The sequence below is a fragment of the Eschrichtius robustus genome, chromosome 5, assembly GCF_028021215.1.
Source record: "Eschrichtius robustus isolate mEscRob2 chromosome 5, mEscRob2.pri, whole genome shotgun sequence".
Classification (NCBI taxonomy): Eukaryota; Metazoa; Chordata; class Mammalia; order Artiodactyla; family Eschrichtiidae; genus Eschrichtius; species Eschrichtius robustus.
The window spans coordinates 42,628,819-42,646,051 of NC_090828.1; the positions used below are offsets into that span (position 1 = coordinate 42,628,819).

Here is a 17,233-nt window from a genome sequence, read left to right on the forward strand (position 1 = left end):
ACTGTGCAACAACGACCCGGGTCACGAGAGAAAGATGCTCCTCTCCATCCGTGTCCCGGGAAGCTCTGTGTCCCGTTCGTTACTAGAGACTAAAATACCATTAGGCTGAAGAGTGTTGTCTAACTGCGTGAAGAATGCAGCAGACGGAAGGCGGGTCCTATTACGCCGTTTGCCAGGCGCTGGCTGGGGCCAAAGAAGAAAAGGCGCAGAACAAGAGACTGGCCGAGTGAGACCTTCTTGCCTCGCCCACGTCTCTGGCGATCCGGCAGGGACCCGCGTAAAGCTCCCAGGGCCACAACCCGCGCCGCCAAAGAGAGCCGCTCCTCTCGGACGCCGCTTCCCCGCGGATGCGCCCGGCAACCCGCCGTGGCTGATGCAGAGCAGCCTTCCGGCCACTCTCTGACCACCTGTCCCGACCAAATCTGTCCTTCGAAACACATTTGCCCGCACCTCCCAGGCAGCCACACAAATAGGCTCCCGGCTGGAGACGAGTGTTTGGTGGGGAGAGGGCTTCAAACCTTCCACTCCTCGGGCTGATTCTGGGCTGTGAGGGGCCAGGGAGGGGAGGGGAGAGAGAGAGAGCGGAGAGAGCCTGGCTGGCTGCTTGAGCCCGCTCGTTGAGCAGCCTTAGGCTCGCAGGCTCCTGTGGGAACTGCTGCTTCCTCCAGGCCAGCCAGCGCTGTACTCACACCACCGCCTCTCACCCTCTCCTGCTTCCCGCTGCTCCCTCCGCGGCGATATTCCCGGCCTGTATACCGTTACAGCCAGGCGGCGCGCTCCCGCACGCTAGCGCGCCGGGCGCCGGCAGGACGCCCTCTCCTCCGTGCCCTCTTTCCCCTCTCCTCCCTGCTGCGACCGCTCCTCAGCCACCTCCCCCCTCACCAGCTCCAGCTCCGAGAGACGCCACCCAGCCGCGGCGGGCGCTCGCAGCCCGGGGTCACGCACGGAAGAGGGGCGCGACATCTGACCCAGCGCGCGGTAGGGGGCGTCCTGCGGCGGAGAGTGAAAGGGCAGGTGGTATTTAAAGGTGTGGGAGTCTCCCGCTCTGAAGCCCGCGATTCTCACTTGAGCCATCCCCGCCTAGCCCCACTCGGGCCAGCGCCTGGTGAGCCAGCCCATCTGTGGCATCGGCCGTCGTCTCCTCCTAGCACCTCCTCGCCGACCCCTCCCTCCGGGACCTGCATCCCGCTCCGCCAATCAACGCCCGACTGCCTCTTCCCACGTGATCCCGGGCGGGCTAAGGACCTGCTGCTTCCCAAACGCCAGAGGGATGCGGGCGGCAGAGCGCGAGAGGCGGCTGCTAGGCTGCTGGGCGCTTTGACTCTCCCTCCACCCAGCCCCCTTGGGCTCCTCTCCTCTGCCCTCTGGACTCCGGTCTCCTCCTGCTGCCCCGGCTCGCCAGAGCCCTCTGCTTATGGCAGCAGCTCACCGCGTCTCCGGTGCGGCTTTTCGGTGCACGACCCTCTCGCTCCCGGGGCTGAGCCGGGTCACTGGATGTTGCTGAAACTCTGGAGATCATGCGCGGGTTTGGCTGCTGCTTCCCCGTCAGGTGCCACTGCCACCGCCGCCGCCTCTGCTGCCGCTGTCCGCGGGATGCTCAGTAGCCCGCTGCCTGACCCCCGCGATCTTGTGTTCTTCCGAAGCCGTTTGCTGCTGCAGAGTTGCGCGAACTAGTCATGGTGCTGTGGGAGTCCCCGCGGCAGTGCAGCAGCTGGACACTTTGCGAGGGCTTTTGCTGGCTGCTGCTGCTGCCTGTAATGCTACTTATCGTAGCCCGCCCGGTGAAGCTCGCAGCTTTCCCTACCTCCTTAAGTGACTGCCAAACGCCCACCGGCTGGAACTGCTCTGGTAAGTCCAGAACCCCAGCCCCCGACCCCTTAACCCCTCAGAGGAAACGCGCGTTTCCAGTACAGACCAACCTCCCCAAGTGCGTCTCCCCAGCCCCTCGACTCCAACCGCTCCAAACCCTTGAGACCACCGACCTCAACCCAGAGGAGCACAGAGAACTGTTGAAGGCCGCTAAGGAAAGGGGGCGGGGGTCCTGGGGAGGACAGAAAGTGCAGGTGTAGGAACCTTTGCATCCTTGCACTTAAACTGGAGCTGCGGAGATTTTAAGAAATATTAAGCGGGATGGTTTTGTGGATTCACTGAAAAGAGCACCAGTCCTTGGGGAAACATTAAAACAGAACCTTTTCTGTCATTAAAGAAAAAAGTCTAGCAAAAAAGAGAGAGAAATAAGTTTATGAGAAAGAACGAGCGAGAAAGCAAGAAATCAAATGGTGACTGCAGGGGAAACACTGATTACTGGCAAAAGTGCCATGAGGGTGCACTTGTCTGGCATTCAAGACCAGGTCACAGAAATTCTAAAGGAGCTTGTGTTTCAAGAGATTCAGTTACTCTCTCTCTGTCTCTCTCTCTCTGTCTCTGTCTCTCTCTGTCTCTGCGTCTCTCTCTCTCTGTCTCTCTCCACACACACACAAACAGGCATACACATCCTCCTTCTCTAGTTGGCTGCAAAAGACGTTGTTTTTGCATCCCCGAATTGCCTCTCTCTTGCCTCCCCAAGCTCCTAGATGGTCGAAGGAAGTTGAGACAACAACCATTCGCCCGTCTACCAGGCCGGGCTGTGCATGACCGAGGCCGGGCAGGCTCACGCGTAGGCGGGCGGAGGGCAGCACTGACCCCACTGGGCGCTGACTCCTCCATTTTTGGGCAGGCTTCCTTGGAGTGCGTCAGGCGCTCTTCTTGCTTGCTCGGGTCCCTTCAAAATCTGAACGCGAGAGCTCGGCAAGCTTTGCTGTGCTGAAGCCTCCTAATTAAATAGCGCCCGAGGATGGGAGTTGCTGCACTGTCCGAGTAGCTTCGCATTTCAGTATGATAGCCCATAGTCTACCGGCGGGATTGTGGTGTGATTTCACTGGCATTTTAAACTGCATTAACATGCCTGGGTATTGTCCCCAAGGTCTGGTCTGCTCTAGTTTTAGCAAGTGTGTATGTAATTTTTCATCTTCTGTATATATAATTCCACCAAAGTTGAATCTAGCTCTGAATAAAGTGGCTTTCGGGGATGTGTGTGAGCTGAAGTGTATGTAACTTTGGAGAAGAGGGAATGACCAACTGTAACTTATAGGATAAAAGAATATGTCGTCCTGGGTAGTTACTGATGTAAATTCCACAAGGAAAATTATTATACATCATTGTAGTTTGCGCTTTTTAAAGACAAGTTGGGATTTGCAACCCTGTTAGATTTGGGTCAATATATTGCCCTTGTTCTGTTTTTGGCGATTTCTAAATTTGGCATTTTTATAAAACTCAGCATGTTTTCTTTAACTTATTCGTGGCTCATGCATGCATATATGTTATTTTGGATAGACTAAGTTCCACTTTGCAGGTACCTAATCACTTTTTTAGGTGCTTTATCATAGGAACATTAAGTAACCTGCAAAATCAATTGTTTGGAATGTTGATAGCTTTGTAGCCCAACATGACTAGTTTGCTTCATCCCTAACTATGGTACTGTTTTAGGAACTAACTTAAATATGAAATTGGGGTTGACAATCAAGAAATTCATTATTACCAGATATCTTATAAGGATCTGCAGAAACTAAAGAAAATAAACTGGTTTTCCAGGCAGATTGTCAAGAACCTGGCACCCCCCCCTTTACCCCTGTTAACTTGGAGGTGATCAATCTTCATTTGAGCCAGACAGACCATCAGAGAAAACACTGTGCCTGTTTATCTTTATTATTGGGGCTTTGTTTCCTCTTTGTCTGGAAAAATTCCAAATAAGGGGTTGTTGCAGACCTTAAAGCAAAAGAATGATTAAAGATGAAGAAATGGTAAAAGGCATTCTGAGACCATCACCAGCTCTTTTCTAAAATGTGAAGTTTGAGGGTCATAAACTATAGTCTACTTAATGAGAAAATAATAAGGAAGCTAAGAAGCAAGTGTTAAATATTCATCCACCTCTACCAGTATTAACCCAAGCTAAAATAAAAGAGCATTATCAAAAAAGCTTATTAAAAGACAACTGACTAGAAAAGAATAGTGAAAAAAAGAAACTAACATTAATCACTTAACTAGAATTTTTTTAGGTTGTCAGTAAAGAATGACCTTGCAGTACAGCTGTGGTTGTTGGAATTAACATTTAGGGAAGTTCTTTTAAAGCTTCAAGATACTTCTTTTTTTGTTCAAGTCTATAACATTTAATGACTGGCGTGTTCTCCTTAAATTTGAGGTTATGATGACAGAGAAAATGATCTCTTCCTCTGTGACACCAACACCTGTAAATTTGATGGGGAATGTTTAAGAATTGGAGACACTGTGACTTGCGTCTGTCAGTTCAAGGTAAGAAGTCTGGTATTTGCATCTTCTGATTCATTAATGAGACGACAAAGCAGAGATCGTCTTTTATAGCCCATCACTTGGCAATTTATAGCTATGCAAGCTAAGAGGAAAGCTGGCACCAAACAAAAGTACTGGCAAGAGAGCCAACTGATGTCAAAAAGGCACAGCTTTTTGGAGAAATGTATGTGCCACAGTTATAAATGCCACTGAAGGTAGAAAGCTTCAGGTTGTTCTTTTGGTGTGTCAAAGGAAAATTATGTTTCTGTGCCCCTTCTAACATGCATGCTATAAGTCAACTACTGGGGATAATAGTCAAAATCACTGCTGGATTAGAAGTGTGGATTTATACTTTTGTTTTTTTGATTGGGGCTATCTTCTTTCGGTCATATTTCTCTGTTTTAATGGTCTTGGGTTTTATTATCCTGGCAATCTGGTTAAGTTTTTAAATGAACTCCTTATCAATGTGACTTTAAAACTACTGCGCTAGTTTGGAAATCACAGCACTTATTAATATTTGTCAACTTTTCATGGATACCACATTCAATTACAACTGAATCTCCCAGGAATCCGAAAGAGGGCAAATAGACAAAAGTTATTTCATAAACATGAGGAAGATGTGCTTTGTCTCATGTTAAAAAAATAAATAAAAATTAAAAGAGAGAGCGATTGCAGTTGTGGTATTATCAAAACTAGGTTATTAGTATTTATTAAAGATAGAACTCAACGTCATTATTATAGTCATCATCTAACAAATGCTTTCTACCATGTGAAGTATAAGCCTTTTTTTCTCTCAATATGCTTTTATAATTCAAGTATTAGAGATGCTGTACTGATATCTTACGTTCACCTTTGAGTGTTGTTGAATTACTTCGTAAAATACACATGAAATCTAACAAACGGTTCAACTAGAAAATATTCCCATTAATGAAAGTATATACCGGGGATAAGGGAAAACTTTTCCAAGATTGTAAGCAAAACTTTAAAAAAAATTAAAAAGGCTATAAAACAAATAAAATATTAGAATTCAAATTCAGGTCTAAAATTTGTTATAGCCCAATTGTCTCTCAGTATCCATGGGGATTGGTTTCAGGACCACCACAAATACCAAAATCCAAGGATGCTCAAGTCCCTTATATAAAGTTATGTAGAATTTATATATAACCTATGCACATCCTCCTGTACACTTTGTCATCTCTAGATTACTTATAATACAACGTATATGCAATGTAAACATTGTAAATACAATGTAAATGCTATGTAAGTGGCAAATTCACGTTTTGCTTTTTGGAATTCTCTGGAATTTTTTTTTCTCGAATATTTTCTATCTGAAGTTGGTTGAATCTATGGATTTGGAACCCCCAGATTTGGAGGGCCAACTGTATGTAATATTTAGAATTGTTGATGAAATTTAAATATTTTAGGTTAAGTTCAACCTCCCAGTGAGAGAAAGAAGGGAATTCACATTTCAATATGGTTTTGAATGGCTTATAGATAAGCTAGAAACTTCTTGGACATTATTTTTTTCTTCCTAAGAAAAGTAATAAACAGCTGATATTTGTCAAGTACACCACCACCTGGTGGGTAAGTATTGCTGTGCCCAGGTTACAGTCATTAGACCATACGACAGTGTTGGAAACATGAATGCATATTTAATATTCATGCAACACCAATTTCTAAGGTCTCTAGCCATACTGAACAACGTAACTATGTTCTTTCAGTGAACTACTTGAGAGAGATGGAGCACAAGAACTCTGCAAGTCATACTTCATACAAACATTAACTAAGGGGAAAATATAGTTGGATAAATCATTAGTTAAAGGTCCACAGGATTTTGTGGATTTTTCCCTTTTCAGTTTGTAATTCCCAGAAATTTTTCTTATTTTCGTAACCAAGGGTAGACATAAGAAGTGAACTCATATACAGTATAAAATGAACCAAGAAGAATGTTCCTCAAATGGAAAGCCATAATTATAACAAGATTTCGCCAAGAGAAAGAAAAAGAGGAGTTCACAAAATTCTAAATGGATGCATGCTACTAAAAGAAAATTTATAATTTTCTTATTAAAGAAATTGTGTTCAGTTTTCAGGTTGCACAGAGGGTTTTGGTATAACTTTTATCAACAAAGATATTTATGTTTTTCATGCATTCAGTCAGCCAGTTACATTTGTCATTAATTTAAATAATCGTTGAGTGGTATAGATTGCGGGGGGCGGGGGGAGTGAATGCGAGTTTGAATAAGAAACTAAAATGTAAATTTCCTTTTCCTAATGCCTGTAGCATTTTAAATTTACTACTAGATTACTGCTGCTATTAGTTTGTGTGTTGCAAAGTTGTCAGTCTGTCAGGAGAAAATAAACATTTCCCTAGTGGAAAATTTAGACTCTGTACATACCAGGAATAGAGAGTGGCAGAATTAAGTTCAAGATCACAAGTTGTGCAAAGAATAATAGATATTTTAAGCTAAGAGTATCTTGACTCAGTACTTTCCAATACTTTCAAATGAATTTGAGAATTTTTTTTTGCCCAGTCTGATGAAAAGGCAGATGTCCTGAAAAATCTATTTTTCTATGTACTGTTCTAAACTAGCTTAGGTCATCTACTCTGTTTCTCCTGCTTTCAGATACAAGTCCAAATTCTTCTATTCAAAATGGGTGCCAACTGTGGTCTTTCTGGCTGAGAGATAAATTTCAAAGAGAAGTGGGTATATGAGTGCATAATCTATGTTTTCAGTTTGGATTACAATTGGAGCACTAAGGTGAACAAATATTTATCTTCACTTCTCTTAGATGATTTATGATAAGCATATTCTACCCTTCAAACACGTTATCTCATTTATTTCTCACAATTGAGTGAGATAATTATTTTCTCCTCCTTTTATAAATAAGGAAATTAAGACCCATAAATATAAATAACTTACCATTAACTGGTGATCCTAAAGCAAGAACCTAGGTCCTTTGACACCAATCTAATTTTTTCTAGGACATTATACATGCAAATAAAAACATCATAACAACAACAAAAGTACCAGTTTATTGTAGACAACTCTTGATATCAAAAGTAGTACAACTAATTCTTGGATGATGATATGAGTTCCAGAAATGGCCTGCAACCTCATGCATCCTACCTTCCTCTCTGTATACCAAATGATATCCTGGTCATTCTGGTAAATCCGTTGTGGTTTGATAATTTAGAGACAGTGGATGGATGAATGGGTGGCCGGATGGATGGACGGATGGATGAATGGATGGGTGGATGGATTAAAGAAGGAAGGGGGGAAGAAAAGAAGACACATATGCAGCTATTCATAGATAGCACTGGTCATATCAATTAGTATGTAATGATCAATGATCACTTTATAATTTAAAAATATGATGAAGCCTTATGTTTTTCAGGTATCATTTAATTCAAATGTGAAATGTTTTCATTTAATAAGCCACGCTTTAGATCTGCAATTGTTCCAGTAACTAGGACTGTATAACAAATTGCCCAGAACTTAGTGGCTCAAAACAATGAACATTTATTTTGCTCATGAATCTGCAGTTGGACAGGGCTTAATGGAAGCAGCTCACCTCCTGCTCCTCTTGGCGTTAGCTGAGCCGGGGAGGGAACTCAAAGACTTGGTTCTGTACTCTTCTCAGGACTCTCACTCATATACTGCACTGTCAGCTGGGGACCTTGGTCCTTCTCCATGTGGCTCTCTCCATTTGGACTAGTTTGGGCTTCCTCATAGCACAGTGGCTGGGTTTCAAGGGCAAGCATCCAGAGAGTGAGAAAGAGCCAGGTAGAGGCTGTATCCTTTAACGACCTAGCCTCAGAAGTCACACAGAGTCACTTTCACCATAGTCACAGGCCTGCCCACTCACTTAAAATCATAAAAAATTTTCCATAATGAAAAAATGTAGTCACAGAGAAGTAAAAGTTACCTATGGAATGATCAAAGGATTGGGACATATGTGGGTTTTTTTATCTCTTTCTTTTTTGGAAGAGAAACATACCATATCCTAAGCCATTATTCCTAAGCCTTTGACAACCGGGAATATAACAGAATTCACTTAACATCTGTGGAGCGCCTTCTATATGCCAGACTCTATGGAAGGTGCCGACAATATATAAAATGTAAGTTATACATAGCTTCTAGTTGCTGAAATCTCAGTTAAAAGAAATTCTTATTAACCAAACATGCAATAAAATCGTATGAAAATTTTCTCACAAATTTTTTGTTCATTTGTAGCAAAACAAATTCCATATATTCATTGAATCCACTGGTGTGACATGTTGCTGCTTTCTTAAGCAATGTGGACATTTTGGAACAAAATCATTCACTGAAAAAACGCATATTTGGAAAATAAACTTAAGATTTTTAAAACATCTGAAGGAAGCAGAATCACTTTTCCCCTGAGAGGAAGTTTGGACAACACATACATTTATGAGCTTAACCATCTGGCCCTGAGTCTTGTTTTTTCTCTACCAGCCAACTATGTGGCCTTTAGCAAGTCACCTAACATCTGAATCTGTCCCTTCCTCTGAAACTGAGCAGTATTCATGATTACCACTGAAAATTATTTCCAATAATTTGGCATATTTTAATGTAGTAGTTAGCTTATTTCTTTGTACTTAGGGTTAGCCTGTGTTCCTTTGTTTTTCTAATTTTAGACACGCATGCTTCAGTGTCGATGTTAGATGGTAACTCTGCTAGTTAAAATATAGATCATGAAAGGCATATAATTTACATTTCTTTTTATAAATGAGTGTTCCAAAGCATTTTGAAACATGACTCTTAATCCTCCCAAATGCCCCAGTTAACCATTTCGAATGGGGGAACTAAGCTATAAACTTGTTAAATATTTCATTTTTGAGTGATATACACAAGGTCCTACACTAAGGCAGTGAGAGAAATGGGAGAACCTGGGAACAGACTTCCACTCCTGAGCCTTAATGATTTAGAGTATGCTTCCTCCGTGTGTTATTCATTTTAATGAGTGCAAGTCATGGTAGTAAGGGCCAAATACATCGTGCTGATTATCTACAGTTAAGCTCTTTTCAACTCCATACAAATCTTCCTTTTGGCTTGTGCATGGAACTTGGCAGCTCTGTTTTTAGCACTGTTCACATTTGGCTTACTACATCCTTCAGAAGTGGCATATGAGCACTTTATCAGTTTATTCGATATTTTAAGATGCATATCAGCATTGTGTACTAGCACTTGACAGAGATAATAAATACTTCCCACCCCTCACTCCTCATCTTCTGACTATATCTGAATAATCTACAGAAGTAGATGAGAAGGATAAATAGAGAAATTCTAGGTATTAGAGAGAAGAAAACATGGGCCCAAGTAATCTACACCCAAAGTATTGTAACCAGGGCTGGAGATGGAGATTAAAAGGTAACCTGGGGAGAAAAAAAAAAAAAAAAAGGTAACCTGGGACAAGAAGCTAGGAACCAAGCATGAGAAGCTAACTAGCCCAGCCGTTCACACTAATTATGACTCTCATCTGCCTACTGAAAAGGTCAGCAAGTCTACTGACTATAATATGTTACCAGCTGGTCACTTCTTTCTTGTCCCTCTTCCATGTTCTCAGATACCATTGTAGTGGTAGTGGGTCCTCATAAATCCTCCCTACATTCTCCTGTCCCCGATGCTGAACACAGCCCATTTATCAAGCACCTGTACATCCACCGGCCTCCCTGGCCATGGTTCTGACATGAGCACCACCTCCATTTATTTGGTGTCTCTTCAGTATTGCTTATTGGAAAACTCAACTCTTTACTGACATTTTCTTATTGCCGTTTTTTTCAGTAGTGATAAAGATGTTCAGTTTTATGGTAGGTCAGTTTTCAGGTATATACATATTTGGAAAGCTTGTGGAAGACAGCCCTTACACAGGTATCACCTGGTCAGAAGTGAATTGCCTACGGAATTAGAGATCCTCCTGAGTGAAAAGTTCCTATCAAAATAGTTTTTAAAATATAATAATGTAGATAGACTGAGTCTGGTAGCCATATAGTGTAACTGTGGAAAGAAATTATTATATAGAACCTTCCAGAATGTCTAGATTAGAAATTGTAGAAATGAAGATTTTAAAAATATGTCATATTTAAAATATTTCAATCATTTTAATCATATTTAAATAATTTCTAAATAGATATGATTTAGTATCTAAATTATCCTGTTAGCAATTATGGTGATTATGAGTGTCATACAATTTGAATTTACTATTAGGAGAATAGTACATAACTATTAGTTAAAAATTATATTTAAGTTTTTCAATAATAGTTGTAAAGTCAGATTCAAAAAACTGTCATTTCAGAGAACATTGTCTTATACCATTTAAAAAATGGTTAGGATGGTTAAGCTATTACAAAAAGGCAACGAACAAGAGCTAAATGGTTGATTGGTAAGGAAGTACAGATATTGTAAGAAAATAGAGTAAGAAAATGAATCTCAGGTTTTTATCATCAGATTATAACCATATTGAGAATTTGCTTTTTTGCTTAAATCCTTGAGTTGAATTTAACTTTTGATAGAGTTTTAGGTTTATTATCATATATATTAAAACCCTAGCCATCTCACTAAATTATTGGTTTATTTTATATGTGTTATGAATTAGCACATCAAAAATCCAAATATTTTAATAAGAAGTAAAAAACAGAAAAGTGTTTTCACATACATGTATATGTATGATTTGTTTTACTTAGTTTCTGGCATGGGTGAGTATTTATAAATAATCGTCTTGATCATTACATTTGTTATAATTAAACGATGTAACGCATCTGTAGATAATCACATCAGTGGCATAATTAGCAGGTATAGAACACAGCCAAGTATCTCTAATGCCTTAGAGTGTGATTACATTATCATGAGTACACCCTGTAGGTTGCCTAATTTCCATTGTAAAATGTGTACATTTTTGTAATGAGGTTGTTTAAAAATGACCTTTTTTTTTTTATGAAATATAGGTTAAGTCATACTTTTGAATAATCAAGTTTACATATGGTTCAGTAGTTGTTGATTTTTTTTTCTGTATTCCATGGTCTGTTGTTTCTTTCTACACTATATCTACATCAACATCCAATGGTCTAAAAATATATGAAAAATTAATTAGGAATTCAAATGTCTTATCCAAATATTTAGAAATTTGTAAAGATTCAAATTCAACAGAGGAAAAACATACTAAGGAGTAACTGAATTCTTTGGCATTTCAGCTATATACTTCTGCTCCAAACACAGACACTATTTTTGAATAGCTTGAATACTGTAACATGTTCTGATTTTTTTCCACCAAATCATTTGGGCCACATATCAGGAAAAAAATTAAATAATATTGATGCATTTGTTGTTATATCTTTTTATTATTGCTTGTCCTATCACTTTGTTGGAATTGCCTGATCAGTTTAGAAGCTCTTTTTCCCCCTATCTGAATCAGATGACTTGACGTTGCTTTTGTGTATCTTTGAATGGTGTCCTTACAAAGTCAAAGACTTGCTGGATACAAGGGGGATCACTGAAAATGAAGACAAGTGCTTTCTTTTGTAAATGATGATTTCTGTTCAAGATGTCAGAGGCATGCAGACTCCGGTACTAACCATAGGCTTTCATCTGTGTGCTCCCCAGTGCAACAGTGACTATGTGCCTGTGTGTGGCTCCAATGGGGAGAGCTACCAGAATGAGTGTTACCTGCGGCAGGCTGCGTGCAAACAGCAGAGTGAGATACTGGTGGTGTCTGAAGGATCATGTGCCACAGGTATGTATGTGATCCTGAAGACTCCCGAAAACCCTCGGAGTGGATTCTGAATCCAAAAACCATGTCTTGCTTTTCACGTTATGTCCTGTTTATTGTTATCCAAATAAATATTCCAGACTATATATTATTAGCTAGACAGGCCTCTTATTCTTTCATACAAAGTATGCATTATTCTTATTCTATGTCTTTTTACATTTCAAGTCACTTCTGGAAGAAAGATAAATGTACCATAAGGACATTGGTAGATTTTAATATGTATGTTATTTAATGAAGTACAGACAGCTGAATAACATAATTAGAAATCTAGATTGACTGCTCAGTTTCCAAACATAAGAAACTTATCTATGCATGAATAAAGTTTGTTTGTTTGTTTGTTTGTAACAATAGGATCGTCTGGTGGGAGGCAGTTTGCAGATTTGGGTTTGGAAGTTAAGATGTGTCTAACCTTAGCAGCCCTACAAAATGCTCCTCTTAACAGTGAGCAGATTATATTAAAGAATGTATTGGTGATAGACATGACTTCTAATGACATCTGTCCTTTCTGACACAGTCAGCCTGGGCTCCCACAAAGCTTTTTAGTTATATTGTACCAAGAATGCTCTAAAGAAAGTAAGGAAGGAGAGTGACTTCATAGGCTCTTTGGTTTTTCAGGTTTTCCTTTTGAGTACAATGGTTATTAGAACTGAATAGCATTACAGGAAGGAAAAAAAAAAAAGAGAAATACAGCCCAACTTGATAAAACCATGCTGTAAAATGAAGCTGAGTTTTCAGGTTAGGCTTGAAACATTAAAGTCACATATATTAAAGAAACTTTAGTGTCCCTTGATAGTTGTTCTTAATGGCAAATAAACATCTTTCTGGAAAGTCATAATTTCTGAGGAATTGGAAGGTATAAGCATATTCAAGAAAAATAATAATGATATAAGGACTTTCTTCAAAATTGGAAATATAGAATAGTGTCAAGAAAGGTCTATTTTATTGAAAGTCTCTCTAAGATAACAGGTATTTCTATTCTAGGGAATTATATTAAAAATTATGTGTATGATGGCTGGGGCAGGGTGGTAAATGAGCAAGAGAAAGTCTCATATTCTTTAAAACAGGGGTCCCCAGCCCCTGGGCCACAGACCAGGGCGAACCAGTGAAGCTTCATCTGCCGCTCCCCGTTGCTCCCCATCGCTCGCATTACCGCCTGAACATCCCCCCCACCCCTGTCCGTGGAAAAATTGTCTTCCACAAAACCAGTTCCTGGTGCCAAAAAGGTTGGAGACTGCTGCTTTAAAAGATTATCTTAGGCCTATTGATTGTTAGCAGTTGACAATGTTCCAGGTTGTACTGGTGACTACCAAAGTTTCTAAGAATTAGCAGAAGAGAAAGGTATCATTCCTCATGAACAATGATGTAGGCTTTTTCGTTTTGGTTTTGGTTTTTAAGTAGTCTTTTCTCCTATTTGATTCTTTGCCTCACAATGTGGATGTCCTTCCTGCAAGGGTGATTGGGAGGCAAGTTGGACTGGTGCACCACTTGCTTATTTGCTAGAGCTAACAGATCATTGCCATTCAATCTATGAGTGAGAAGTAATGCATGGAAATAAGAGCAACATGTGAGAGTTATTGGACCAGGAATGATGTAGGCAAAAACTAGAGAGTACTGAGGAATGGATTTGCTTATTCAAGATCACATAGGATATCTGTGTGTCTCTGACAATAGCCAATGAGGATCAGTGGGCAGTAGTCACAATAAGCAGTCATGAAGTTATGGGTTGGCTAACAATGGTAGCAAAATCTCTCTTTCTTACTTTCCAACCTCCAAGTTCTTGTCAGCACATGCAGTCACATTCTTCTGATTCATTCAGTCTTTCCATTCTAGTCCCTAATGTGTTGGTTGTACTATGAAAATAAACACTTGACTAAGTAGAAAATTTAATCACAGCTGAGTAATCCATCCCTAGCTTATTCACAAACTTAGATTTCTGCAGGATTTAATTAGTAAGTTGGTCTCGCTGAATGCATCTTCCATTGACTTGTAAATCTAAAAGCGTTTTGATCTGAATAATGATGGCGGGACCAAAGTAATTTTGATTAACCAGGTCTGACTGTAAATAAATTGGAGTTCTGACTTTTGATCTAAAAGAGATTCTCATTCTTTTCTTCATAGATTTTCCTTTTTTTTTTTTTAATGCTATTTGACACTGAATGGAGGTGACAAGTTGTGATCTCTAGGAATAAAAGGCAGTAGAAGATATAACTTTATATTTATTACATTTCATTGAACTTACAAATCATTTTTTGTCTGGAAAATGGTTTCCTATTGGGCAGTCTGCTCAATAGCCTCACTGTCAATTTCACTTTTTTGCCTTATAAGAAATGTATTGACTAGAAGCCCAGATTCAGGTGCAACAGCATGACTTCTTTTCTTAGGTGTTTCTGTCTCACTAATAAGGCTTTAGTAGGCTACGTGTCTCTGGTTTGCAAAGATGATTCATTTTATAGTGAAGAAACCATTAAAGCTTCCCATCACTATTTTATAACGATGCCATAGACTTAAGTGACCATTTTTTTTTTCAGTCTATTCCTCCTTTCTTCACTAGCTACTTAATTTGGGTCAAATCAAACACAAATTGTCTTAAGAATCATGGTCCTTGATTTTTAGAAACATACATGGGGAATACAAGCCAAAATACTACTGCCATTTTTCTTGATTTTCTCCAGCCATATGTACTTAGCAGAAAACATATAGATGAATAGGCAAGATGTTCACTCAAAATTTTAATTATTATGTTCTAGACATAGTGATAAGCATTTAAAATGTGCTGTTGTGCAGTTATCCTCAAAATAGTCCAATGAGATAGACATTAGTATACCCACTGACTAGAGGACCAATAAGCCTAGGAAGGTTGAATAATGTTCCTTATGTTATCCAATGAGTATGTTTGGAGCTTGGAATACATAAGCTTTTATGCATTTTCTATTATGCGTGTGGAAGTATAGAGAGCTAAACAAGACATGGTTCTTGATTTAAAGACGTTTACACTTAGTGGGAAAGGAATAAGAAACTATACACATTCAACTAAAACACAGGTAGAATGTATTAATGCTGTTAATAGTACAACCTGTTATTAGCCTCTGATGATTTTATAAGTAATACTGAATTAAGCTTTCAAATTAATTCAAATAAAGTCAGTTAAAATTCTAGCTGTGAAAAGATACAAAAAGGAGACTTGACAAATGTTGACCATTCAAGCACTGTCCTGTCCAAAGTGATTGTGCTGTGACTTAGGACTCAGTTCAGTTGACAGGACTATTTTCCTATTATAGAGATGAATGCATCAGCCTTTCTTTATCTGTTACCTTAAAACAATCAAATCTTATGATTAGAATCCTTATTTGAGTCTACATTTACTAAGAAGGGTTTTTATTATAAATTGTTTTACCAATTAGCTTGCCTTTAAGGAAAGGATAGCCTGGCCCAATGACTTGCTCCTTAGTCATGTAAGCAGTTAATGACTTGACATTCTGACTTAATAAAGGGTTAAACCTTGTGAATTTAGTTAGTCTGGGTCTCCACCAAGGCTGGCAATTCAAACTACTGCTCCTTCATGACAGTGCTAATGTCTAACATAATGACAAAGAAAACTACTGGGGAGGCATCCATTCTTCCCTGTGTCAGCCTTCTGTAGATTTTCATACATCATGCCTCTTTCTATGAGTGCCTCTCAATAAAGTGTCATGGAGGCAAACAAGTAGAAGTAGTAGTTTATTTTAATTGGTCTAAAACAGCAAACACTAATTCGTAACAGTGGCATTTGATATAGGTCTTGAACCTTGAACCCTGGTTGAGATTTCAATGTAAACTGAGGACATATCAGACAAAGAATACTAGTATTAGTCTTATTTCCCAGTATTAACATTAAAAATATATAGCCAAATGTATTTAGAATGGAACGAAGTGGGGAGACAGAAGGAAGATGATGTCTCCACTTAACAGGTGGAAGCAAATGGAAACTCCATGGTCTTGACTCTAAATTAGGAAATTGAGTGTTTCTGGGAAATGAGTTCTCAGAAATTGACAACTTTCAGGAGTTGTAATTATGTGGGAGGGAGGGGAGAAACGTGAAGAAAGAGAAAGGCAGAGGGAGGTTATTGTCTTTTCTGCCAGCATCACCTAGGGTATAGCCACTTTTCATCACAAAGGCAAAAGTTAAGCTCACTCTTCCACTGATTTCAAAACTGAAAGATGCTTTTGGGTGCAGATAGACTCACCCACAATTGTGGTATTTGGAAAACATGTTAGCTCTTATATAAAAAGATATTCATTTTTAAACTGTTTTTCCCTTTGTAATGCAATGTACAAGAATATAAGCCTTAATTATGTGTTTATTTGCCACAAGTCTTAGACTGTTTAATTTCTAAGTCTCACTGATTGCTATAAGTATCTCATTTTTAATTTTTTGTGTTAAAGGCACCAAATTCATCTTGATTAAAATAAAAATGAGAAGTTTTAACATAGTCAAGTTTAGGAATTATTCCAAAGCTAGATAATACTTTGTTCATGAAGTTTAAGAATGAAAATAATAAAGAATTTATTTTATAAGTTATAGTATAGAAATTAGATTGATGTGAATGTTTTTCAAATTAAATATTAGTAATTTTTTAAAATTATAGTACCGTATTAATGGAGAAAGTAAACATGAATTTTTTAAAATAAAGTCATACACATTTTTTGAATATGTTTTTCAAGCAAAAACAAATTATTTCCTTTTTTCCCCCCAGATGCAGGATCAGGATCTGGAGATGGAGGTAGGAGTTGCCTTTTTATATATTTGAAGACTTACATGTGGGTATTATTCATGGATATTTACTTATGTATTTGCCATCTCAAATATCTGAGACGAATTCACATTTTGCATTCTAGGAAAGGGAAGACAAAAAAAATCATTCTCCGTACTAAGTAAATGTATATACCATGTAAATTATTTGATGTATTTATGAATATATCACATTCATTTATGTGTTTGTGTTTGAGTTAACTTTGACATAAATCTGCATGTCAAACTTCCTAACAGAAGCCTCCAAGCATATTTGGCAGGACAGAAAACTCATGAGAAAATAATTTAAATTTTGGGTTTTTAAAATATATAATT

At 39.1% G+C, this 17,233-nt stretch overlaps 1 protein-coding gene across 1 annotated transcript in view; it reads left to right on the forward strand.

Moving 5' to 3' along the window:
• The first annotated feature begins 1,299 nt into the window (after positions 1-1,299).
• The window catches only part of TMEFF2 (transmembrane protein with EGF like and two follistatin like domains 2), a 246,466-nt gene continuing 230,532 nt past the window's right edge, over positions 1,300-17,233 (forward strand). Inside the window, exons 1-4 of the mRNA XM_068543848.1 lie at positions 1,300-1,848; positions 4,238-4,347; positions 11,964-12,093; positions 16,863-16,889. Of these exons, the coding sequence (XP_068399949.1) occupies positions 1,677-1,848; positions 4,238-4,347; positions 11,964-12,093; positions 16,863-16,889 (439 nt within the window). The 5' untranslated portion in view covers positions 1,300-1,676. The remainder of the gene's footprint in view (positions 1,849-4,237; positions 4,348-11,963; positions 12,094-16,862; positions 16,890-17,233) is intronic.